The sequence below is a fragment of the Odocoileus virginianus genome, chromosome 22 (assembly GCF_023699985.2).
Source record: "Odocoileus virginianus isolate 20LAN1187 ecotype Illinois chromosome 22, Ovbor_1.2, whole genome shotgun sequence".
Classification (NCBI taxonomy): domain Eukaryota; kingdom Metazoa; phylum Chordata; class Mammalia; order Artiodactyla; family Cervidae; genus Odocoileus; species Odocoileus virginianus.
The window spans coordinates 53,526,207-53,553,147 of record NC_069695.1 but is presented as its reverse complement, the minus strand read 5'-3'; the positions used below and the strand labels follow the sequence as shown (position 1 = coordinate 53,553,147).

The 26,941-nt window shown below is 49.8% G+C and overlaps 1 protein-coding gene and 1 long non-coding RNA gene across 8 annotated transcripts in view; one reads left to right on the top strand and one right to left on the bottom strand.

Moving 5' to 3' along the window:
* Window positions 1-4,969, top strand: part of ZNF516 (zinc finger protein 516) — a 97,902-nt gene extending 92,933 nt beyond the window's left edge. For all 6 annotated transcript variants that reach the window (XM_070452988.1, XM_070452987.1, XM_070452989.1 and 3 more), the window contains one exon: window positions 893-4,969. In XM_070452988.1, the coding sequence (XP_070309089.1) occupies window positions 893-952 (60 nt within the window). In that variant the 3' untranslated portion in view covers window positions 953-4,969. The remainder of the gene's footprint in view (window positions 1-892) is intronic.
* LOC110131919 (uncharacterized) lies at window positions 4,874-26,134 on the bottom strand. 2 transcript variants are annotated; one of them, XR_011482781.1, is made up of 3 exons: window positions 25,916-26,134; window positions 14,905-15,057; window positions 4,874-8,590 (listed from the first exon to the last, which is right to left on the bottom strand). It is a non-coding gene; the product is annotated as an uncharacterized lncRNA (long non-coding RNA). The 2 variants fall into 2 exon arrangements; XR_002312309.2 differs by lacking the exon at window positions 4,874-8,590 and adding an exon at window positions 13,406-13,758.
* Window positions 26,135-26,941: the final 807 nt, after the last annotated feature.

Sequence of the window (26,941 nt, the reverse complement as noted above, 5' to 3'; positions counted from 1 at the left end):
CTCCTGCCCTCAATCTTTCCCAGCATCAGGGTCTTTTCAAATGAGTCAGCTCTCTGCATCAGGTGGCCAAAGTATTGAAGTTTCAGCTTCAACACCAGTCCCTCCAATGAACATTCAGGACTGATCTTCTTTAGGATGGACTGGTTGGATCTCCTGGCGGTCCAAGGGACTCTTAAGAGTCTTCTCCAATGCCACAGTTCAAAAGCATCAGTTCTTCAGTGCTCAGCTCTCCTTATACTCCAACTCTCAGATCCACACATGACCACTGGAAAAACCATAGCCTTGACTAGATGGACCTTTGTTGGCAAAGTAATGTCTCTGCTTTTTATTATGCTGTCTAAGTTGGTCATAACTTTCCTTCCAAGGAGCAAGCGTCTTTTAATTTCATGGCTGCAGTCACTATCTGCAGTGATTCTGGAGCCCGGAAAAATAAAACCTGTCACTGTTTCCCTTCTTTCCCCATTTATTTGCCATGAAGTGATGGAGCCGGATGCCATGATCTTCATTTTTTGAATGTTGAGTTTTATGCCAGCTTTCTCACTCTCCTCTTTCACTTTCATTAAGAGGCTCTTTAGTTCTTCTTCACTTTCTGCCATAAGGGTGGTGTCATCTGCATATCTGAGGTTATTGATATTTCTCCTGGTAATCTTGATTCCAGCTTGTGCTTCCTCCAGCCCAGCGTTTCTCATGATGTACTCTGCACATAAGTTAACTAAGTGTGCGTCATGAATTACAGCTAAAGCCACGCGTGGCTGCCGGCCGACTCGGCGGCTCTGTGACCGTCATTGTGCTTTGGGTGACTCTTAAAAAAAAAAAAAAGAAAGTAGTGAGACAAATGCGCTTCGAAACCGGAAGGCAGAAATGAGCTTTTCTCTTGTCTTTTTTCCTCCAGGGGAGAGACCATTCTAACGCAGATGCTGTCCACACAGTGCCTCTCAGAAAGGGAACCTAGAGACACACTTGGTCTGTCCGGTGCCGTGACCTCATCCGCAGCCCCCCTGCACGTCCCGACAGCCACCCTGGCTGCCCCGTGGGAGACCCCCCGGCCGGACACCGCCTCGGCTCCTGCAGCCACCCGCTGGAGCGAAAGCTGAAGGGGGGCTTCTTGTCACGTGTCTAAACATCGGCGAAGATGCTCTTCTTAGAATTACCTGTAGATACTCTACATGCATCCATGTGCTCACCAACCGTAGTCCGTGTTTTCTTACAGTAAACGAGGTGTTGGCAGGCACGGCAGGAATACAGAGCATCTGTATCCTTCAAGACAGGTTCTAGACACTGGAACGATGCTCGTGTGTGTTGGGTGGACTGGAGCAGCCACGCAGGATGTCGGAGGACCGCGGGGGTGACATCGGGACCAACGGCAGGGCCAGGGGGTGGGGTGCGGACAGATGCCCCGGCCTCTCCGCGTCTCAGTGCGTATCTCAGATAGTAAATAAGAGGCAGGACGGCTGTTCGGGTGCTGTGGGAGCAGGCTTGAAGGGGCAGCGGGGGGCTGGGTGACGAGGTCCTCCGTTTTCAGGGGTCCCATCACCTGTCCCAGCTGTGTTCCGCTCCCATCTGTGCCCAGTGAACCCGACAGAGGACACACGGCTGTGGGAAGGCGTTGATTGTGTTTTGGGAAAGAGTGCTAGTTGAACACTAAGAAAAGCAGGCTTCTTTGTTTATTCTCAGGACCTTCTGGTAACAGGGCTACATTCTGCAAACTGCTTATAACGGAAGACTGCCCGTCTTAACAAATGATCTAGCCACTGAACCCCTCACCCCCACCCCTGACCTGGACCCTTTGAGTCAGAGCGGGAGAACCCCTGGAGCAGGTGGGGGGCCAGGTCACCCCTCAGTCCTGGCGCTCTGGGGCCCTCTTGCACCCACACCCCCCCCCCCCCCCCCGCCTTCCTGTCCATCTGTCCCAGCAAGTAGGCATCTTTTCTTCTCGGGCTTGGGGGCCTTCACTCGTGAGTCCCCTCGTTCCCAGAGCGTGGAGGCCCCCAGGCCCGTGGGTGGGGGCGGCTTTATATACCTCTTCCTCAGTCACACAGAGGCAAGTTTTAGCGGGGGGTTAAGGCCCATAAGAAAGGATCTTAAACCTTGCAGTGTATGCAGTTAAAATTGTATTCCACAGAGATAAATGTTTTCTTTTCCCATTGCCATGACACTGTGTGTGATGGTGGGGTTTCTGAGACGTTCAGGTTTTTGCACATAGTGATCTTATGCATTATCACAAGTTACTGCTGCCTTGAATGAAAATGTTCTGTGAAATTTTTTGCAAAAGCTTTACTAGGTTTTTTTTTTTAAATTGAAATTTTGTAAAGGCAGGAAACGGATTAAAACAAGCATGCTAAATATATTTTTCAAAAAAGCAATAATTTTACATGTACAGAAATTATCCTAACCTTTAATACTGGTGAGAGCGACAGTTTACTTAATACAGTAATGGATTAGTGCAGTTTTTGTAGAAATGGGCTTCTGATACAAAGAGTTGTTTAAACACACACACATACAAACCCTAAAGTGTGGTTTTCCTGTTCTAATGATTTGTTGAATTATATTATTATTATTATTATTGTCATTGTTGTTGTTCTTAGTTAATGTTTGGTTCTGGATTCTACTTGTTACTGAATTTAAATTACTTGACGGTTCAGGTTACTTTGCAGCATTTGCAAATGATGCAGTGTAACTGGCTAGCTTATATCTATAAATATATATACATGTATGTACACACACATATATGCATATATGTGTATGTATATATATATAACTTTTTTACTTATTTTTTCCTGATATTCTTACACCAGATATGTTCCAGAATGACCTGTCATGTTGTTTTCATTAGGGATGTCCCTGCAGATGTGATCGGCGGCTGTAATTGACTGTCCTGTCAAGTTACTTTGAACAAAGCCACAGAGACACATTCCTTTGTTCACGCTGGGAATCAGAATGCCTTTCTGTCGACTTACGTTTGATCACGTCCGTAGTCTCCCCACAGTGATCATTTCTGCATTTTCTGGCTTTTATTTTCTTGGCTGACAGTGAAGGGTGACAGTCCAGGGCCTGCTGTTTCTGTTTGAGTTATTAAAGGAGCTCTGTACCCAATGTGGCACAGAGGAGTTGCCTATGTGCGCACCTTCGGAGCCACAGACGGCATCCGGGGAGCCCCTCTCTGAGCAGCCTGCTGGAAGGGGTGCGTCCTGGGGCCCTGTTGGCCGGACACACAGCCCGAGCCTGTTGGAGTACTGCTTCTGCCTGGAGCACAGAAATAAGTTTTTCACTTCATTCAGCAGACTGGGGGTGAGGGTCCCTCTGAGGATGCTGCCTCCGAGAAAAGCCGTCTGGGGCCTGACTATGGTTCCCTTCTTCCACTGATCATCAGTATTGTATGGGTTTGCTCATGCGTTGATGTCAGTTCGACCATAGTATTTAATATGATTTGTGTTTTACTTATTTATTTAGCCAATGTGGTTTGATTCGCTTTTTCTTGAATGAGGATTTCTGCGTGGTCTCTCCTGTAAGTCACCTTCCGACTGTTACAGACTTCCTACTACCTCTCCCGATCTGCTGTCTCCTTGTTTCTCGACAGGATCTTGCAGTGTTGGCGTCAGATGTAACCTGGACAATAAAGGGTTTGGTCTTGCACTGCGGCTTCTCCCTGTGTCTCCCCCGCCCCGCGCTCCCGGCCTGCTGGTCTCACTCCTGCTCCTTCTTGCTCACGCCTCTTCCTCCTCGTCCAGCCCAAGTAACACAAATGACGAGCTTATAGAGGTCTTTCAGGTTATTCACTCTTATTCCTTAACTTGAAGAATGAACATTTATATTTTCTGAAAACTCAGCCGTTCAGCACCTTCTCCAGGCATCCGTCCATTGTCCTGTCTCTTCTCTTCCTTGGCTCCTGGGAGGCCTGGGGCCATCTCAGACAGATGCATTTCCCCTGGGCTATGACAGTACAGATCCTCAAGTCAAGGGGATGGTGCCTCGTAGGCTTTGAGAAGTACTCGGTACTTTAAGAGCTGCCTCCCCATGGCTACTTACTTACCTTTAAACCAAGAAAGACACTCCTTTTCGTGAAGATGCTCTGGGAAACAGCCCTGAGAATGACAGAGGCCACTTTGGTGACATGAGGGAGCCTGGATTGCACCCAGGATGTCGAAAGCGTCTTTAGATCTGATCTGCACGCTCCGTCCCAGGTTGTACACAGACGCGCCCAGGACGTGTGCGCTCCCTGAGGTGTCACCCAGCTGCATCCTCTGCGGGTCACAGGTGAGGCGGCCTCCGCCGCCTCCTTGGCACCTGGCACGGGTTTGGGCACCTTCTGTCCACCAGGAGTCAGAGTGTGGCCTGCAGGGTGGCAGGTCTAGTTAGAGCGTGGTCACAGCTGCACAGAAGCCTCCTGGCTTTTCACAGGAAGCTTCTCTTCACCCACATTCCGTCTTCAAAACAGACAAGCGCCCCCCTCCTCGCCCCGCCCTGGGCGGTCTGAACAATGCACAGAAAACAGTTGGGTCTCTCCAAGTTTGCTTTTCCACTTTCCAAATGTCTCCAGGTCTGAAGTAGCGTGTGCTGTGCCACTGCTTCTCACCTGCGTGAGTTCAAATCACAGGACACTTTATACGCAGAGCAGAAAGGAAGAGAAAGGAAAACGACAGGCCGGGACTTCAGGCGATGGTTCAGGTGCCCCTGTACGCGTGTCTTTGTGGGATGACCGAGGGAAAATGTTCATTCTTCAACTTTGCTAATTTTGCTTTGAGGCAGTAAAATGCAAAAGACCACAGAATTTGTATTTCTTTTTTTAAAATACAATTTATAACATTATATTTTGTACTCTTTATATTAGAATTTGTAACTAGATTGATGTATTTAACTCTATTTCTGAAAAAAATAATTCAATGTTTCAGTTGTGTGATAAAAATATTTAGATAAGACATATTCATTTTATTGGAAATTGAAATCAATAAAAACATCTTGGAGTTCTTGAGTTCTTGAAAAGACCTTTTTCCCCTGTTTCAGGAGGTGGCTTAAGTCGTCTGACAGCCCGTCTGGGTCTAGCGTTTGGAAATTTTTATTGGCTGAAGACAAACCCAGCTGTTAGTGCTCTTGATTTATATAAGTGGAAGAGTTTTGGGGATGATTCCACAAGATGGTTCATCTAAAAAGGTGCCAAGATGGCCAGGGGATTTTTTTCAAGTTTCTTGTGGACTCCAGGGCACGCACACTGTTTCTCTTTTCTAAAGGTGACTGTGTTCCTCATTACCCCCCAGCATCTCTCATTCCCCGACGCCAAATACAGCATTCTTCGACTTGCAGTACATTTGCTGCTCAGATGGCAGAAACAGGAGTTGGGGCCCTCGGATGCACTAACAGAATTACACGTGGAAAGATAAACCTGAGCTTTGAAGTGAAAAAGATGGATGTCTCAGCTGGCAGGGAAAGGCAGGGAGGGTGGGAACCTGAATGTGGCTTTCACGTCTGTCTGTCAGGGCAGAAAGTTGAGGTTGGACAGTGAAGGGGGCATCCGGGGGGGTCATGGACGGCCCCCTTATGCCCCTACGTTCTCAGGTGGAAATGAGTTTGAGGGGCTTTCAGAGAGTCTTTAGGTTTTGCAGACATCAGACCCGGACCTTGCATGGGATCTCAGTTTATCGGGACTCAGTTTATTGTGAGTCAGTTAATGAGAGCCCTGTCCCCCCAGGTGGCTGGGTCTGGTGAGAGGGTGCGATTCTCAATGCAGAGGCAGCGCATTCCCTCTCGGTGTGTGAAACAGGCAGGAACAAGCCCGGGTGTCTGTGTGTCACCAGGTGAGTCCCCTCCAGGGAACGTGGGTGTGTGATTTCCGTGGTTCAAACCAGATGCACTTTCCCCGTCCTGGGGTGGCCTACGCGTGGCTGCACTCTTCCCTCCAGGAAGACGGCTGTCCTTTCTGTCCATCCATGGTCACCAAAGAGCCACGTGCGTGTCCCGCCACACGCCCACGGACGTCCTCCTTGGCAGTGGGAGTGAGGTGGCAGGCAGCGTCTGAACGCTGACTGCGTCTGTGATTGGCCTTGTGCACTGCTCCAGGGAAACGTGGCTGAGCTGCATATAACACAAGACAAACCCTGCCCCCACCATGCCGTGACGGGACCTTTTCTCTGCCTCACTGGCTTGCTGTTTGAAAAGAGCGGTGCGTTCCTGGTCTGCTACTCGTGTTCTTAATTTTGTGTTTTCAAAACGCGAGGTGTTCTTCCTAGTGACTCAATAAAGAATCTGCCTGCAATGCAGGAGATGTGGGTTCGATCCCTGGGCCGGGAAGATCCCCTGGAGGAGGGCATCATAACCCACTCCAGTCCTCTTGCCTGGAAAATCCCATGGACAGAGGAGCCTAGAGAACTAGAGTCCATGGGGTTGCAAACAGTTGGACATGACATGACTGAGTGATAATACTTCCACTTTTCCTTCTTCAAGAGATCAGCAAAAACACTGAGAGGGAGTGTGAAACGCCCTGGTGTCTGTCTGCCAAGTCCTTGGACTGTCTGACTTCCTCTCTGCCGACCTAGTGCTCCAGACCTGGCAGCTGCAAGGGTGGGGAGTCCTGCAAGAATCCGGAATCTGGGAGCACGTGACTGTGACAGCCCTCTGGCTGATTTCTTTTATGAGAAGAGGAAAGATACAGTGAAACAACGATTGCACTGAGAATGTTCTTTCTCTCCCTCGCTTTTCTCTCTCTCTCTTCTCAACTACAGAGGACATGATGGAGAGCCCCCCAGTCCAAGCCCCCTCTCCCAATGGGATGTCAGATCTGCCACGAGTAGGGCGTCACAGGCAACCAACCCCTAGCTCGGCTGCTGACAGCTCCAACCTCATCAGGGCCAGAGGACGCTCTCCTTTTCTCGTCCTGGGGCTCATCAACAGAAGGGCGTGGTCAGGTCACAAGCAGCACCATTCCCACCTGCCTTTGTGCCTCTGCAGGCTACTTATTTTCCGCTCAGTCGTGGCAATGACATTTAGAGAGTGGCAGAGACAAACGGTGCATTTCCAGGACGGAGTCACGGAGACCCAAAGGGGGGTTTCTTTAAGAGAAGAAAGGTATATGTCACATGAGACAGGCGAGTGGCTGTCAGGTGATTGGGGGTCTGCCCTGAGAAACAGCGAGTTTTGGATCCTGCATTGCAAACCTGGGACAGGTAGGTGGAAGGACCCTCAGTCCGGCCATTTAACAGTGGGCCAACCTGCCCCTTGAACCAACAGACTGACCCTGGAGTGGTCAAGCAGAAGCTTGGAATGAGGGGAGCAGGACCAGGGTCCCTGCACAGAGAAGGCAGGTGGAACCAGATCTCATCTGACTTCAGGCTCTTGTGAAACTGTAGAAGTTGTGCAGAAAGTTTTTGACATTATAAATTCATTCAACAAATTCTGAGAGCCAGCCAAAGTGCAGCCCTCACCACTGGCATAGAAAAAGGAGCAAAATGGCACCTGCTCTTGGCGATCTCACAGTCGAGGAGGAAGGCAGATGTCAACACGAATTCTGAGCCAGAAGGGTACAGGCTCTGGGGGTGGATGGAAGCAGGATGGGGTCCATGGGGAGAGAGGTTGAGGAGCTCGTGAAATCAACCAAATGCCACGTGTCCCCGGAACCGGGAGGCACTCGCCTGAAATTCTGGAAACAAACTTATAAAATGACTGGGGTAATGACTTGGAATTAATAACAAAATTTGCATTTGATATCAAACCTTAGTTGACTGGGATCATCTGTGAGAAGATCTTGACATGAGGGAGAGAAGTGACGTGAGGTTCAGCAAGGCAAAGCCTAAGGAGATGCATTCTGAGAAATGCCCCTCGGAACGTTCAGAACATATTTTGACTTGTCAGATCTGACAGAGGAAAGGGACGGAGATCATTGTCAATTATCCCTTGATGACATTAACTCAAAGTGAGGCTTCAGGCAGAGATCCATGACATGTACCGGGGGAAGACGCTGACAAAAGCCGGCATCAGCAGAACAGCCTGCGTCTGTGTAGACTCCGGGCATCTCTCCTTAGCTCCCGTGCATGTCCGTCGTCCTTCAAGTTCAAGGATCAGAGACAAGCCAGAGGTAGACAATCCAGGTGTCAAGGGGAAGCTTGAACATGAGACAGAAAAGGTGAGACCTTTTAGGCTGAGAAAGACAAAGGCCAGGAAGGACATGGGCCAGGCAGTTCTGCACAGGTGAATCGTCCCAGTTTAGGTCTAGGTGATGCTCCTTTTGGTCTCGAGGTAACTCCAGAACAATAGCAACAACAACCTGTGTAAAAGGACTGTCTGTGTGCCTGGAACTGAGGTAGAAGTTTTCATCTATTTTTTAGCTCATTCAAGCCTCACAGTGCTCTGCAAAGCAGGCATTATTAGCCCCACTTAACAAGTTAAAAAAAAAAAAGTGGAAGATCAGAGAAGGTGATGCACTCAGTCCAGGTGACACGGCCAGTGACTTGCAGCTCACCGCTCTGTTCTGCCTTGATGCCCTGCGCGCAGCCTGTAGGGATATGACCTTCCTATGACACGTTCCATCTTTCCGAAGCACTGAAATCCCCCCATCCGTGGGCCAGGGCAGCTGTCCGCCAGGTCAGGAGTATAGATACATGGCCTGTGTTCAAGAGACAGATGGAGGAACATCACCAATCAGAACAGGGTTTGGATTTCTGGGATCGTATTTCAGAGGGATCAAAGGTTCTCTTGGTTGACTTCCTGTAAGTTAAGAAGAGACACACATAGGGATAAGGACACTGATTTCTGAGTGTGAGTTCAAGTGTGTCCTGTACAGAACCATTAGCCAAGCTCGCCCAGAATCAGCCTTTCCTTCTCTCGTTCTTCCTTTCATACTTTAGACATCCGCTTCCTTGAAACCACCCCCAAGTATGGATGAAACCCACCCTTGGTCCTCTGGTTCCTCTCCATCTATCATGTCTTGTCTTTTAATGTCAATCTTCCTAAAAAAATAGTCCATGGCCACTTTGCTTCTCCCCATTGCAGCTTTGAATACCACCACCACCTGTGCTGAATTGTCTCATGTTAATTTATCAGCAGGGCTTCTCCAACGGCGCTAATGGTAAAGAAGCCACCTGCAGTGCAGGAGACCCAGGTTCGACCCATGGCTCGGGAAGATCCCCTGGAGGAGGGCGTGGCAACCCTCTCCAGTGTTCCTGCCTGGAGAATCTCAAGGACAGAAGAACCTGGCAGGCTACAGTCCACAGGGTCAGAGTCAGACATGGTGAATCGAATTAGTATGCATGCACGCAAGTTATCCAGGACCTTATAGTTGAATACTGTAATTGTTTTTTCCTTCTATATGTATTCTAACTTTTTAAAATAGAAAACACACACACACATACTCATTCATATTCATCATCTAGATCCAACAATGACAACATTTTGCCAGCTTGTGTTGATATCTTTTACTTTGTTGTCATGGTTGTTTTGACTTGGAATCATTTAAGTAATTCCCAGACGTCATGACATTTCAACTGTAAATACTTCAGTGTGCCTCTCCAAGGGATGTATTTTTAAAAACCACGATAGCAGGAATGTTGCTTTCCTTATATTCCTTGATCCTTCAGTGGAATTTCTTCCAAAACCTCGCTCCTCATTGGTTTTCTGCCACCCAGAGTCTGGGTCTTGGTCCCTAGTCTTATTCTCAGGAGTGAGGTGGTGGATGTCTGGATGTGCTCTGTGGGGGGCGGGTGGTGGGCCGGGTGGGTGGTGGACGGGGTGGATGTGGGGTGGGGGGCAGGGTGCAGGGGTGGGGACTTCCAGGGATGGAAGTCTGAGTGCCTGCCCCATATGGCAGGTGGGTCAGGATGCCCCGGAGGTACCCCTACAGCTGGGAGCAATTAGGCCGTGAATTCAGAGTGGGGTGTGGGGGTGTGGAGGGAGGGCCCGCTTCTGAACCTTCATAAAGTGAGAAGTCGCTCAGTCATGTCCGACTCTCGGCGACCCCATGGACTGTAGCCCGCCAGGCTCCTCCGTCCATGGGATTCTCCAGGCAAGAGTACTGGAGTGGGTTGCCAATCCTTCTGAACCTCCATCGCTTCCTGCTAATTTTCCCAAGAACAGGACTGGCTCCAATCTCATGGCTGGCTGTGCAGCCTGAGGTCAAGTCATGCCCGGGATTTACTAAAACGCCAGTGGCTCATCGCAGCCAGCGATTCCTGATGCCTGCTCATGATGCTGTGTTTGGCCACCTTCAAGCCTGACTTGCCTAGTGCAGGGAGCTCACAGCTCGTAGCATGGCAGGCCCCCTCCCGTCTCCCGGATCCTTTCTGGGAGTCCTGTTAGGGTTCCGCGTAACCCAGGCGCAGGCTAACATATTAATGAATCATGTAGCGTTTGAACAGGGATCAGCGCCTTTGGGTTTGGAATGACTCCTATGGAAACAAAAAAACCATTCAAGGAAATCTGAAAAGTTCACAGCTGTCATGAATGCACATTAAGGTTTTAGTTAGGCATCTGCCTGGGAAACTTGAGGGTCGTAAAACCCCCAGAGACCATGTCGGCTAAAACTCTTGTTTAACCAGAAGGAGGTTGGGGGTGGGGGTCCAGGGGGGTCATGTGACCCCAGCCCCTCACACCCGCAGGTACTTGGAGTGTGCAGTTTTAGCGCATCTTTATAATCTTTCATAGAGAGTGTGCGTCGTGCGCGCATCTCTCTGATGCCTATTCTGTACTGTATTCCCTCTTTCTCTTTCTTCTGAATTCACTTGAATGTTTCCCCATTGCCCGTGGTTTCCTTCAGGAAACACAGAACGCTGTGTTTCTATATTTTTCAGTCAAAGCGCCCCCATGGATCTGATCCCTGCAAAATTGGGGGCAAAGCAGACTGTCCCACTAGAGTACCAAGCATAACCTCGAATATTGGCACAGTCTTCCCTGCTGGACCCGGGAAACTTCACGTGCATTTAACTGGGGCTCATCGTTTAGTTTGCTCTCTTTTCAAAGTTTTCTCCCCTGCCCCCTCCACAGGTGCCAGCTTTGGCCCCAGGGCAGAATCCCCAGGGCTCCTCCCGCAGGCAGGGGCAGGGGTGGGAGTGGGGGGGACCTGCCCTGGTATCCACTGCTCCTTCCAGGTCAGCATCCTAGCCGGGCCTCCCAAGCTTGTCCTCCAGAAGTTGCCTGCTCCCACCACTAGATGGCAGATGGGGGCCACACTTGAATGTAAAGTAACCCCCATTTCAAACTCACGTTTTATTCATCATTTTTGTCCGCATGCAAGTACTGAGCACCTACTGCATGTCAGACAGTGGGCTTGCTGCCTGGCAAGGGGGATGCTGAGGTGAAGATGTGTGAAGGCGTGGAGGGCATCCAGTCCTTGGCCATGAGTGAGATGGGGTTCCTCCCTCTGTCCCCAGCGTAACTCATGCCTGCCGGGCTCCCATCGGGTCCAGGTGCCCTGGAGGCAAGGCTGCCTCGGGCCGAGTGCCTGTCTGTCAAGAGCTGTTATCTTCTCCTGGGGGCACACTCAGTGGTCAAAAGGACACATGCACAAATCTAAGAATTGGTGCTTTCTAACTGTGAGGTTGGAGAAGACTCCTGAGAGTCCCTTGAACCGCAAGGAGAGCCAACCAGTCCATCCTAAAGATCAGTCCTGAATATTCATTAGAAGGACTGATGCTGAAGCATCAATACTTTGGCCACCCGATGTGAAGAGCCAATTCACTGGAAAAGACCCTGATGTGGGAAATACTGACCAGGAGATGGGGGGAGCTACAGAGGACGAGATGGTTGGATGGCATCACTGACGCAATGGACATGAGTCCGAGCAAGCTCCTGGAGATGGTGAAGGACAGGGAAGCCTGGTGTGCTGCGCTCCCTGGGGTCGCAAAGAGTCAGATATGACTGAGTGACTGAACAACAATAGCAACAAATCTCAGAAGCCGACGAGTGCAGCAAACAGAGGGAGGCCAAGTCGTGATGAGGGCATCGGGAGGCCGGCCGGGCTCCTGAGGACACAGTCCCTCTGCCAGAAAGATGAGCATCACATCCACGCTGAGGGCCAGAAGGACAAAGAGCTGGAGGGAAACCCTCCGTGCGCACAGCCCAGGAGGCCGCCTCCCTCCCCCAGCCGCGGGGAAGCAGGGCCACAGGGGCTCAGCCCTTGAAGGCGGACGCAGCTGTGGGCAGACACGGGCTCACTCACGTTCATGGGAGGCCACCCTGCCGGCTGATGGCCGGATGGGTTATCAGGCTTGTGGGAAGCATTTTGGTCGTGGAAAGAAAGACAGACCTCAGGCCCTGGGAGCAGATGGGGGGGCAGGCTGGGGTCCCAGGGCCCAGGGTGGAGGAAGGACACGCAGGCTGCGGGGCGAGCCCGCGCTAGCTCCAGGGACTTCCTGCCTCCCGGGACCTGGCCGGGGCAGGGCCAGGCCTGAGGCGTCCACGGCCCGGGTCTCAGGGCACGTGGGTGGTGCTCCTTGCGAAAACGCTGGGGCTGAGCCCTCGAATCCTTGGATGTTCAAGAACCGGGCAGCACAGCTCGCTGCGTGGTCCGCGCTGGGGGCCGGCAGGCGAGATGGGAGGGGAAGGGTGAGCCGCCCCCGTGACGGAGCACCTCCGCTCTTGTTGGCTCTGGACGGGCCACGCGCGAGCCTCCTCTGGGCCGGGGAGAGACCGCCGGCCCGCCGCACGGAGGAGGCCGCTGCAGGCGGCCTGTGAGCCGGGACGAGGGGCCCCGCGGGGGAGCCTCAGGGGGGCCAGGCCGGTGGGCAGCGAGGATGGCCGGGCTTCAGGGCCGCCTGCCCCTGGGGCAGAGGGCGCCGAGGGGTGACGACGGGGACCCCGGGCCCTCTGCTGGGGAGACTAGAGCCGCCTTCCTTTCTACACACGGAGCACTCACTGTATTCGTCCGCTCAGAACCCACACTCCGGGCAGCTGGGACAGCGGGCCTCGCTGTCTACAGTCGAGGCTGGGCGTCCAGGACCTGGAGTTTCTCAGGAGGCCTCTCTCCTTGGCTTGGGGACGGCCGTCTCCTCGCTGTGTCCCCACGCGGCGGGGCGGGGCTTTCTTGGTGCCTTCTTCTGTTTAGAAGAGCGCCAGGCCTGTTGAGTCAGGGCCCCCCCAGGAGCTCATGGTGCGTGTCCTCAGTCACATCCCTGAAGCCCCATCTCCAGTCACACTGGGGGGTTGGTGTCTACCAGCGGACGCAGGGGGAGCGATCCAGCCCATAGCAATGACATCTCCCCAGGGGAGAGAGGGAGGGAAGGAGGGATGCGGGAGGAGAAGGGCGTGGCTATTCAGATACACAGCCTGGGGAGGAGGCAAGGAGAGACGGAGACTGCCCCCTCGCCATCCCCAGGTTCTGCCCGGCAGGACCCGCTGTCCTAAAAGCCAGACCACGTTTCTCTTCAGGGCACTTGTCACTATGTGTCGTGTGTGTGTATACATATGCTTGTTGTTGTTTATTTGCCTCCCAGGGATGTGCAGATTTATTAGAGTGGGTTTGTTCTTTCTCTTGCTGAATTATCTTCTGAATGATCATCTTTTCTGGAGTCAGGGATTCTGTCCAGGGCAGAGTGAGGTTCTGATGATGTCATCGTCACCACGATTATCACCATGACGACCATCATCATTACCATGATCATCACACCATCAGCATCACCATCTCTTGTCCATTACCATCATTGTCATCACCACATCCCCTTTACCATCATTATCACCATCACAGTCATATCATCATCACCACCAGCATCCTCACCATTACTGTCATCCGCATGTGTAAAAGACAATGTCCTGAAGTAAAATAAAATAGCTGGAAACATGGACCTAAGATTTAGGGAGGAAGCAAGATTGAAAATAAAAATGTGTATGATTAGGCATTCATGGTAAAGGCAGGAAAATATGCGCACTCTTAAAAGAAAAAGTAAAAATGCAAAGGAGGTCAAAGTAGTATTAGGTGATGACGCTTCTGGAGAAATGAAGGAGAAGGAAGTGCAGCCAGGTGGGCTTCAGACACAGAGCTGCCAGGGGCAGGAGCGTCCATGCTTGAGCGAGAAGAAGCCCGACACTGACCATGATGAGGCCCCTGTGCCTTGGAAGAGGCCCACCTTTGTGGGTTGGGAGGCAGGATTTCTGGGGAGGATGGGGTTGCCTGTTACAGTACTAGACAGGGCAGAATGCCTGCCACTCAGATGCCTTTGCCTCTCAGCAGAGGGGCAAGTTGGGCCCTTGACTAGACACCTGCAGGGTTTGTAATGAACCAAATTAAGGAGACTCCTCTGACATGTTTGCTCAGAAAACTAGAATTTAAACTTGTACTATTAATAGAAAACATTTAGAAGCCACTTAAATCCATTGCATAATTATTAAATAGTCTCTTGGAAGAAAGTTGTCTTTGGAAATTCTCAGATGATTTCTTTTATCCTATCACTTCAGGAAACCATGAGGATGCATCCGTTATAATGTAAAACTTCAGGGAGAAGAAGAGTGAACTTAATTGTGGGAACTATCATGATGAGCTTGTAATGTCACTGGAGTACTTTCTCATTAATATAATTTGCAAGGCAATAGGTAAATGACTATGATGTAAAATGTCTGAGATCAATAAGGCTGATTATTTTCAGATAAATTCCAGATTATGTAACCATGAGCTTATATATTATAAAACGCTTCTCAAGGGCAGGCCATGTTTATATGTCTAAGACCTTACACTGCGACTGGCGCTTTGATGGAGGACGGGAGGGAAAAGAGAGGCGCTAAACAGAATTCATGGCCGTGTTTCCAAGACGTCTGAATTTCCTCTGCAATGTCCTGCACTGGATCAATTCTGTCTAAAGACGTGGGAAGAAGTTCCCGATGAGGACACTTTGGTGACCTTATAGGGATTGTGGAAATTGAGGATGTGCTAAGAAATGGACAAATGTCACTCTAGTTTTTAAAAATAATAAGATGATAGGTTCACACCATCCATACCGGTTTGCCTGAGCAGTCTTCTGGAGACAGTGCTAAGGAGACAGTCTGAGAGTACCTGGATGTCAAAGCGGTTCTCAGGAAACTGTGCCCCTGGCCCGTCCACACTGTCTCCTCCTGGCCTGGGGCTGACATGTCATTGTATTCTGGGAATGTCTATGGAATAAACACAAATTATTAAAGAATTATGCTGAGTCTCACTGCATCTCCTCTTTTGAAAGCTTTAAAAATAGTAAATGAAAAAATTAGGAGAGAAAGGATATATCTGGACGGCCTCAGGGGTCTGACCAGCTGTTCTTGGAGAAAAGTGAAAAAGATGGTGGGGGCGGCCGTACAAATGAAAAGACCCCTTCATGAGTGATTTACTTGTTCACTCACAGGGTATTTAACGAACACCAGTGCAGATCCGTTTATGATGACGAATGGATATTTTTAAAGCAAGGGGCCTGATTTGCGTTTGGAGGAAGGGAGTCTGGGAACTGTTAGCCAGCCGTGAAGGATGCGCCGGGGGACCTGGGAGGTGGAAGAGAGGTTGCAAAGGAGAAAACCTGGCTCAGCGGGGAAACCAAAGGCTGCGTGGGGTCAGGATGTGCAGTGGCCAGAGCGGCGGCATCTGTGGTTACGTCAGGGTCAGGGCTTCTTGTGCTAATTTTAAGTGAAGACATGCAACACGGATGGTTTTTGAAAGCAGATGATGACGCGATCTGAATTGTATTTCTGAAACCTCAGCGTGGCTGTTGGGCAAGGCGTACACGGAAAGCTAAGGCTCATCATCCCGGGGGAGGGTGTGGGGGAAGAGAAGGATGGCGCGCCTGGTGGGTGCTGGTGAGCAAGCTGGGGAGGCAGGATTGGACATTTTTGCGGGATGAGACTGGCGGAGGGAGAGAGAGGCTGTGCCCAGATTTCCTGGTGAGCTGTGTGCTCAGTTGTGTCTGACTCTTTGCAACCGCATGGACCGTGGTTTGCCGGGCTCCTGTGTCCACAGGGTTTCCGGGGCAACGGAGAAGCCCGAGGGGCCCTTTTCTGAGTTGGGGGGTCAGTGAAGGGGACCTGAGACCTGGAGGGAGCTGGAGGGTTGGGCTTGAGCTGGCCTGCAGTGGAGCTGGGCGCACACCGTCACTTGCGTGGGGGCTACCTGGCCTCTGACGTCTTCCGCATCCACCCGAGAGACTGATGAAGGTGGAGAAGACACGGCAGTCAGTGGCAGGTGACAGATGCTGATGGGGGTGAGAAGGACCCCTTGGCAAACAGTGTGGGGACAAAACACCTTGCTCCCCACCCTTCACTGGCTCCTCTCGAGGGAAACTCCCAGAGTCTTCTCAGATGGCAAACTCTGCTCCGCATCCCACAAACATGGCCTACTGCTCTAAGGTGGAGAAGGAGAGAAAGAAAAGCAGGACAGGAAGCTCAGACCGCTCTTCCCCCTCACAGCGGCACTCCACCCCCAGGGAAGGACCCACTGCATCGGCTTGATGAGGCAGGTTCCTGTCCACATCTTCCTGCAGCTGGCTGGGGTGGTGGGGCTTCCAGAGGAGGTGCATTAATGCAGGCAGACTGTTCGGATAATGAAGCCCCGGGAACTCCCCGTCTTCCAGTGTCCGGGTCTGTGAGTTCCTCTGAACACACCCAGGCTGAGCCAGCAATGGCCCGCACTTGCCGGCTCCACGCTCACACTGAGGGACGGATGTCAGTGCAGTGTTTTCAGCTCTGTCTCATGGTTGGCGCCCTGGAGCAGGTGGCGGGTGCTCTGAGCCCCTTGTGATGAGCTACAGCTGGATCCGGCTGGTCCCTGCTTGGATCCTCGGTCCTCTCCGGGTCCATCTCCTTCAAGCTTCAGCTCTTTCTTCTTTACCACCTACATCTGCTTTAAACCTCAAATGCACTGTTTTCCCCGAGGTTTATTTTAGAACTCTGGACTCTGCTGGTTTCCTAGGGGATGTATGAGCAAATGAGATTAGGTATCGAGGGTGATGCACTGTCTGCCTGCCTCTCCCAGGAAGGGCCACAGTGTTATGGGGTTGTATCGTTCACCTTCTATGTCCCTTTTCTTGTGTAAATGTTTTCCCAAGCATCCTTCACCTATAGCCAGAAACAGCAGAGTGTGGAAAGCAAGGTGGACTGAAAGCTTGGATGATGTCTGCGCTTCTAGAGAGAGCGTGCATCCTTGTAAGGCGCTCACTTGACCTGAGTCTCAAATAACTGAAAAGTGAGGGTGGAGCTAAAGTAATAGCTATGGCTCCTCTGTGCTTTGCTTTAAAATGACGTGTACCCCTCCACGTCGTTGGAAGTTGCTTGGTCCTTTTTCCCATGTGAAAAAAATCTGGTGCCACGTTTGCAGCTGGAAACCTCACCAGCCTCAGGCTCAGTGTGAAACTGGGCTGGTTCTTCCAGCGACGTTGTGTGTGTCCTCGGCTGACTCTCAGGAGAACACACTCAGATGGTTTGGAGCGGCACGAGGAAGCCGCGGGCCGTGGAGTTCAGAGTGAGAGCTCAGCTCTGGCAGGTCTGTAAGAGATGATGCTGGCTCCTGGTGAGGCTGACCCAGGAAGCAAAACGATGTCATCGTCATGTTCACTCTCACTGTGCTTCTTCTGGAAAATGACACTTTGGCAGGTTTGTCTCGACAGCAACACCAAAACCATGCACGTGATGTGGGGGACAAAAAGAGAAGTGGGCGTTTCCATTAATCTGGTCTGGAGAAAGCCACACAAGATCCAGCCTGCTTGCGCTGGATTTGACCTCTCTGAAGAAATGAGGTTAGTGGAAGGAATGACTTTTACATGGGAGACGTCATGGGAATGGCGTGGGTGCTGACGAGGAGCAGCAGATGCGTGAGGCCACGGCAGTCTCTGTGCGGGGATGCGGTCCTGGGCCCGTGTGGCTACTGAGCCTTGCCTCTGCCTCGTCTCCTGTCCCCAGGCTTCCCAGGAGAGGGCTGACTTTCCCATCCGGAGGGCCCACGGCCTCCACGCACCTGCCCGCTTCGTGGTGTGATGTGTCCCTTGCTGTCCCTGGGCGGAAAACGCTGTTGGCATCACATATCCAAACGTCTCCCTTGTCCTGCCAGCCGCGGTCTCAGCGTAGAGCTGTGTGTATGTCCTTTTCCACACCTCACATCCATGTTTGTTTTAAAGACACGTTGCTTCAGCCATGGTCTCAGTAGATCTGTGAGTGTGTGTCCATTTCCACACCTCATATCCATGTTTGTTTTAAAGACATGTTGCCTGTCTAATGAATGACTGTTGTCTGGGCGGTCTTGCCTGATTTTGGATTTAGTAGCACTAGTCTTTTAAATGAATGGGTAGGAAAAATATATCAGTAGCTCGAGTATTATGTATGCTTCGACTCTACCTAACGATGCAATAGTAAAGCTTGGAATGCGTCTCTGAAAGCCGAGCATCTTCTGCTGTTTCCAGGGTTGGCTTTGCAGGGTTTCTTCTGTTATGTCCAGTAAGAGAGAAGGAGACTGTGACCAGCACTTGGTCTCACAGTTAGGTAACAAATGGGTGGGGCTGACCATAGACTGAAGGATGGAAGCCCGTCTGTCTGTGGCAACAACAGCTGCTTCTTCTGCTGTGTCTTTTGGGATTTTTTTCCTTTTCTTTATTTCTAAAGCATTCACTATTGTTGGATTTCTTCCTGATTTCCACTTTACTTCTTTTTTAAATTCCCAATAGTTCCCTTTTAATATTAGACTAAGCATGTTAATTTTTTTAAAAAAAATTAGAGAAGACTGGTTCTCAAAAAGAAAAAGTAACTCTGAAATCCCAAGTGAAGAGATAACCACCAGAGTGAGCATTTTAGTAATATTACTCCGATGAGTTTTATATGTGGTACGATGGCTGATATGATAGGATGTGTGTGCTGTGCTTATTCGCTCAGCTGTGTCCGACTCTTTGTGACTCCACAGACTGTAGCCCACCAGGCTCCTCTGTCCATGGGGATTCTCCAAGCAAGAGTACTGGAGTGGGCAGTCATTCCCTCTTCCAGGGGATCTTCTCAACTCAGGGATTGAACCAGGATCTCCTGCATTGCAGGCGGATTCTTTACCAGCTGAGCTACCAGGAAAGCCCAATACAACAGGATAGATAGTCTGTATTCTCCAAAATGAGATATCTTGCATATGTTCTATAGCCTGTCTACTTATTTCTATGTGAGCCTCTTCCATGCTAATGCATTTTCATCTCTAGTGTCCTTCCAAGGGGTAGCCGTCTCTTTTGCAGATGTATTGCTTCCTTAACCAGTTTTATTTTGATGGGCCTATGGGTTATTTTCTATTTTTTAAAAAATAATGTAAGCAGAGTTCTGATGAGCATTCTTGGCCCAGCCATCTCTGGGTGCTGTTCCAGTGTCTCTCGGGTACACACCCTAATCTGGTAACACCTTGTCCACGACCCTTCAGACAGGGGAACTCTATCAGTTCCCCTCTGCTCTGCCTGCTTTGCCCCCCAACCCCCACTCTAAACATTTTCATTCATTTCATTTTAAAGTAGGCCCTTTCTTTTAAATTGTATTTTGATTGACTACCTGTGCCTGCGGGCTAAGTCTTTTCAGTCCTGTCTGACTCTCTGCAACCCCATGGACTATAGCCTGTCCGGCTTCTCTGTCCAAGGGACTCTGCAGACTAGAATACTGGAGTGGGTTGCCATGAACTCCTCCAGGAGATCTTCCGGACCCAGGGGTTGAAGTTCAGTCTCTTATGTCTCTCGCATTAGCAGGTGGGTGCTTTACCATTAGCGCCACCTGGGAAGCCCATTGCCTACCTGGTTCCTGTCTATTTGCCATTCCAGCTTCAGGCCAACCCTCTTGTCTCTGGTTAAAATCAACAATATGGCAGTTCAAATGTTAAACCAGGCTCTGCCATCTGGTGTAAACCTGAGAAGTATCTCCTTTCCCTTCTCTGTGCTGCCCCAGGGCCTTGCCATGTCTCCTGAGCCCCAGCATAGAGTTCCCCGAGGTCTGAGCTGAGTGGTGAGTTGTGGTTAGGCCTGTGGGGCAACCCCGGGCCCCAGATTAGAAAGGAGAGCATTGTTCTGGCTGCCTGTGCTCACCTTTCATCTCTTCTCAGCTCTTCAGTCAATCCCTGAACATTTCCACCGCTCTTCTCCAGGTAGTAGTTGCTGGTGGGGAGGGAGTTACAGGGTTTGCCTCTACCCCATAATTTGTTTAGCTCTTTGTGCAATAGATTTAATTTAAAAAAAAAAGGTTTATTTGTTTTGACAAGTCCACGTGCCACCCTCGTGCTGTGCCATGAACATGTCATAATACAAAATATCCCTGTAATTAGCTCGGTGGTACTATGACTTAGAAAATGGCTGTTGGATCATTTTTGACAATTTGAAATGCAACCGAAGTGCTCCCGACAAACACCCTCATGTTTGAGGCAGATGCTTCTCTGGTTTCCATAGGATCGGGGGCAAAAGAGACCTCCAGTCTTCACTTCTCATGAGCAGCAGTGGGCGGAGCACTCCCGGCAGAACTCAGGTGGAAAAGTCCACAGAGACAGCAAATACGGGCACGCCCCTCCCGGCCCAGCCTTCTGATGCCTTCTTGTGTCTGTCATGAGTCAGAGGATGGATCCTGCCACACGGAACATCCACGGAAGACGACTCTGACATTCCACACGGTCCCTCTTGGCCCAGGCTTGGATTCAGATCTAAAATACACAGAGACTTGGGTTCGATCCCTGGGTGGGGAAGTTCCCCTGGAGGAGGACCTGGCAACCCACTCCAGTATTCTTGCCTGGGAAATCCCATGGACAGAGGAGCTGGTGGGCTACAGTCCATGAGGGTCACAAAAAAGTTGGGCATGACTGAGCATGCATGTTTATTGCTTTACACACTCACTGGTATTTCTAGTAATTTCTTCCCGAATAGTAATTGTTTTTCGTATTTCTTGGCATTTCTGGTGCCATTCTAGCTTTAGCTGGAATTTGTTGTTTTTTTTTTAATTAAAAATTTTAAATTATGGGATAAAACACAGCCAACAGCCACCCTCCTTCTCTTTTTTCCTGGACATTTCTCCAGGTGTTTTGGAGGGTGTGTGTGTGATCCTCTGCTTTGTAAACATAAATCATGCACAGCATTAAAACAGCACCCGGAACCCTACATTTGTTTTAAAACATCACCGACTCATCTGACTGAGACCTTTAGGAGGCTGGCTGTATGTCTTTGTGATCGTTAAGTAAAAATAGAGACCGTGTTATTGTCTGTGTTTGGTAAAATGTCTTACTCACTTAACATGCTTTATAAATAATAACATTAATAATAGTGCAGCTGAGTCACTAAATGTCTTCTCAGTTTTTTTCTCTCGACAAGTTCGAAGCCAGCCTTTCATTCTCGCCTCTTCCCACTCACCCTGGCTTTTCATGGCATTTTAATGAGTTATTTTCGTCTAAAGCATATTGTTGTGTTCTTCATATACACGTCTTATTTATATCTGCTTCTTAAGAATGATTTTATTATTTGCACTTTGGCAATTCGGAGGTATTAATATCACCACTCTGAGTCTCAGAGAGGTTAATTAACTTATCAGATGTCACCCTGTGAAGAAGTAGCAGAACGAGGGTTGGAACTTGAGTCTGTCTGGCTCTGAAGATGACTGTTCTCTTCTCTCTGGCACTTTTCTGCTCTAATGCTCTGGGACCTCAGACTCAAGAGTTTGAAGTCTGCTGTGTCTTGGCCAGCGCGACAGAGGCTGGGGGTCACAGGGGACGTCTGGGACAATGTGCACTCTGCTTTCCTGGGAGTATCAGTCATTGTTAATAAATGTGGCTGCGGGGCCGCTTGTCCACTGTGTCGGTGTGTTCTGGGAGCCCCATCACAGGCTGCACGCCTGGCATCACGTGGCGTCTGGTGCCCGCACGTGAGAAGGGTGGCCTTGGCCCCTTGTTAGGGCTCTGATCACACTCAGACGGGACAGATGTGTGTGTCTGTCTGGGTTTCTGACTCCCGAAGCCCAGCATCCAGATGGACCGGCGGGGGCTGCACTGACACACACCATGACAGGTGGACGGATGGGGGGCCAGGCGTCCTGAGAGTCAGCGGACCTCTCTGGGAGGGCCTCCCAAGAAGGGACGCCAGTCCCTGGGCTGAGACATGAGGGACCAGTGAGACAGGAAAGGGGTTGTGTTGGGAGTCCACCTCTTCCCACCTGGATCCAAACCCAGGTCCACCCTGAAGAACCTACACGCCAGTGAGTTAGGGCTGAGCCTGTGCTAAAGCCAGTGCATGAAAAGTCAAGTTGTTTACTCTTGTCACTGCTAATGGGGCCATTTGAAAGCTTTACCTAGTTCAGTTTTGAGTAGATCTATGTAACGAAGAAGTTAGTCTAATAGTTTTAGTCTTTCGTTTTTGACCGCACCGTATAGCTTGCAGGATCTTAGTTCCCTGATCTGGGGACTGGATCTGAGCCCTCTGTGGTGAAAGTGAGGAGTCCTAACCACTGAACATATTTCAGGCCAAGTTCTGACTTCTATTACCTTTTGTTCACTGTGTGGTGGTTTGATTTGGTTTCTTTAACAAAGAACAACTGCAAACACAGTTTTCTTCAAATGCAAATACGTCTTGATGCTTTGGTCTAAATTCTGGGGTTAATCCCGGAATCGTTGAGCTGGACCCTTATTGCCTGTCTTTCTTCCATATTGGCGACAGAGAAGAGTTCTATACCAACAAGATTTTAGGAGGAAGAACACATAGATGCGTGCATGCTAAGTTGCTGCAGTCATGTCCGACTCTCTGTGACCCCATGGTCTGTAGCCCACCAGGCCCCTCTGTCTGTGGAAGACTCCAGGCAGGAATATTGGAGTGGGTTGCCGTTCTCTTCTCCAGGGGATCTTCTGACCCAGGGATTGAACGGGTGTCTCTGCACTGCAGGCCGATTCTTTACCATCTGATCCACCTGGAAGCCCACACCCTCAGGCTTGGGTTAAATCTTATGTGCATGTGAAATGGCGGTCAGAAGACCTGGCTTCATTCCCTGCTTTGTCTCCTAGCATCTTCACCTTCTTAATTTCCTCTTCCTCTCTCTTTGCTCAAAAAAGAATAAAGAGGTAAAAAGGTCGTTGGCCTCTTGCCGAGTTCGGGCTCATCGAGCAGATTAAAGCCTTTAGGATGAGACCCTGGTGCTCCGGCCGCTGGGGGAGCGGTGAGTCAGGGGCAGGTGTGTGAAAGGGAGGTGAGTAGGAGAGCCCGCGGTGCCTTAGTCCCTGGAGGAGCAGCCCAGCGCCTCCCTGAAAGCCGCAAGGACCTGAGCGCAGACACGTCCGAAATGCTTGGCTCAATCCTGAGACTATGGAAAGAGCTGAAAATAGACCACGTGTGGATATCAACAGTGTAAAAACTGTGCTGCTCCTGGTCTCAGAGCCCACTGCCACACCCAGCTGTGTGTGCCGTGTTTGGTCTGAAGGGCCAGGGTTTCCCGAAATCTCGGTAGGGGCACGCAGACCCTGACTCCCCCCTTCTCTTCCCTTTGGCCTCCGTGGCTCTCCCTGGACCAGGTCCGCCACGTGCCTGCCTTGCTCCCTGAGAGAGTTTCCATCTGTAGGGATGTTCTCCTACAGTCTGATCTGCCCTGGACTGTAATTTCAGAAGTCTAAGCAGCATTGCTTGAACAGACTTACAGAATTTTAGCATCCCAGAGTCTGCAGGGTCATTTATCAGCTTTTCTCACACTGGCCATATACCCCCCACCTCCACGACTCTTGAGAGTGAATTCCAAGACAGGAATGAGGTTTGGGGGTGACTGCTGCCCGAGAATCAAACTGAACACACAGCTGTGACACCAGCAACACATGACTTTAAGTTATTTATGGGGATAAAATACCGCTCGTGGCTTTTATCCAATGCCACTTAAATGACATGATTCAGGTCACAGAAATGAGGCCAGGATAACACTTGAGCACAAGAAGACAATCAAGGAGGAATCGTCTTTTTTTTCACTCAGCAGAAGGCAGGACTTCCTCTTATTTTCATTGTAGTTTTTTTTTTTTACTTAATATACAAGAATTTGACAAAGTACTACAGTATAATCATCTAATAATATCCATTTTACCCCATAAAATTATTATATCCAGTCTTAAAATGCTAAATATGTCACTATTATAAGAGAGTAACATAAAACTCAGTTTATAATATTAGAACTTGTAACGCTACACAATGCTATCAATCACATTCCCTGGTAGTATTGCACTTTCCCCATTTTTCTTTAATTTTGCATTTTGAGTGTAACAAATTGAGATGAAAGCAGCAGGCTCTTGTTCATCATCTCTTGGCAGTGAGTGGCAGAGAAGTTACAAGTAGGTGATGACAAAACAAATCACGCAAATCCCTTATATTTAATAATGTTTCAAATGGATTCCTGAGATTTAAGATCCTGCGTAGTCATCAGCGCTGGATCTGTGTGGAGGGTCCAGTAATTGCAGGACCACTTTTGAATAAATGCGGCCCGTTAGAGAAAGGCTTGAATTAAATTGTGTAGCTTGGAAGAAATTGAGATATTCCTCTTGGAAGGTTTCAGTTTCCTCTCTGTGTTTTTTTATGAACTCTCTGAATATTTTACTTTAAAGACAGAGTAGACTGCCAAACATGGAGTTATTTTTTAAATAAGCAGGTTAATACAGCTTAACACAAGTGACTGCTTCTCTGTACTTTCCCCTGGAACATTTAAATGGCAAAAATATTTTCCTGTGAGTGTTTGAAAATGTCCCGGTGTGTTCACTCGTTTTTTTTTTTTTTTAAAGCATCAGAGCTGTAAATCTTAAACTTTACTAATAAATAACGGAATGTCTTTTTTTTAATGTAGTTTTTAATTGGAGGAAAATTGCTTTGCAGTGCTATGTTGGTTTCTGCCATTCAATAGTACGAATCAGCCACAGTTACACATGTATCACCTCCTTCTTGAGCCTCCCTCCCCTCCTCTGCCATCCCACCCCTCTAGGTCATCACAGCGCCAGGCTGGGCTCCCTGTGTTATATACCAACTTCTCACCAGCCACAGGGTGATGTCTTTTAAAAGTTGTTAAGATTGGTTACAAATTCAAGACTTTTAAATAATTACATTTGCAAACTATTTGGTTGGGCTTCCTCTTTGTCATTATACACACATCAATTACTTCGTGATGAGTGATGTGGCTGAATCTAGGTCACCTCGTCAAAATTTTCCACCCAAGTTGTAAACCCAGCTGTATCAACCCCTGCAAGCTGTACTCCAAGCAGCACTTAGCCTGTCAAGAAAGAGGCCGCTCCATGGAGGGTTGGGTAAAGTTATTGTATGTGCAATAGAATTTGGCCCGATTAGTCACGTGGTGAAACAAGCTTGAGCTCTCCGAAGAAAGAAAGGCCTCTGTGTGTGCTGTAATTTTTACGTTGAATGTTCTCCTCTGCACACATTTTGAACGTATCCATTTAACCTTCAATGTGCCTTTGAAGTTTTCATTAGAAGTTTGCAGTTCTCTGAGAAATTTTATGGCCAAGAAATACAAACGCTAGCTACCGTGCTATAAGAGGAGCCCATGGTTTCTTTTTCATTATAGCAAGAGTCTCTGCTTTGGCCGAGGAGAAGCCTCTTGCACCCACGGCAAACTTAGAGTTGGTTGCTTACTTGGTGACCCTTATAGGGGCGCTTTGCCGTCACACTCACATCAGCGCCCACGGCCAGGACAGAGCCCTTGGCTGTGGTGCAGAGAGGGCGGCCCCTCAGGCTGCCAGCCACGAGCCCCAGAGGACACAAACAGGTTTTGCTGTCTCACTGAACACTAGGTACAGGCCGCGCTGTTACAGATGCAGAAACTGCTGTCAGTCATGTGTTGTTAGTGCTTCTGTGTCTATAAAGGAAATGCTGTAGAAGGGGTTAATTTTCCTTTGGGGATTGGAGAAGCGAGGGCTTCTTGGGGTAGGGGAGCATGGCTCTGGGGGTCTGCAAAACAGTGAGGAAAGGAGGTAAGGAAGCAGGGGTGCCTGCGAGGAATCAGGGATTCAGGTAAAGAGCAGTGTCTGCCAACCTAGCCCCTGACTCACCTCCTGGGCTGGGGACACTGGGGCCGTTGGAAGAGCAGCTGCTCCTGTCTAGTCTCGTTCACTCTCTCTGCAGGTTCATAGAGCAGGTCCTGTGATGCCGCCACATTGATGGGTAAACTGTGGCTTCAGGGCTGGAGCGGGCGGCCTGAGTCCCCAGGGGGTGGAGGGGCCAGGACCCCCCAGGGCTGCCTGACCCCAGAGAGCACTCTGTACTCAGTCGCTCAGTTGTGCCTGACTCTTTGTGACCTCATGGACAGTAGCCCGTCAGGCTTCTCTGCCCATGGGGATTCTATAGGCAAGAATACTGGAGTGGGTTGCCGTTTCCTTCTCCAGGGAGAGGAGTCTAGGATGGAGTCTATTCACTGAGACAATCTGTAAAGTGCAATATCCAAATATAATATTTAGGCCTCTTCTCTGGGGTATTAAGGGCTTCCTGGGTGACTCAGGGGTAAAGAATTCACCTGCCACTGCAGGAGACTCGGGTTTGATCCCTGGGTTGGGAAGATCCCCTGGAGAAGAAAAGGCAACCCACTCCCGTATTCTTGCCTGTGAAATCCCATAGAAGCGTCTGGTGGGCTACAGTCCATGGGGTCGCAAAGAGTCGAACACAACTGAGCCCCCAGAAGGAACAGAGGAGCTCTGACGGTGTGACTTCCTCTCTACATCCTGCCCAAGTGTCTGGTCACTGATGACCTCCACTTATAAGAAGCTTGCCTGGCACTAGGCGATCTGCGTGCGGCCCCAGAGGAAAACCAAGCTAACTGGCTGCATCCGGAGTCCACCATCTGCTCCAGGTAACTAGTCCAGTCAACTAGCCCTGGCAGAACCACTGCCTGGACTAGAATTCAATTTGGGTCTAAAAGTGATATTCATGACTCTCATTGTGCATTTTATGGGCTCTGAGCATAAAGCAGAGATATTTCATGAATTCTCACAGGTCTGCTCCACATTTTCACTGCACAAGAGCCCACAGAAGAGGAGTAGACAGCAATCAGGGCACAGACTCTATTTATATGATGGTTTGAG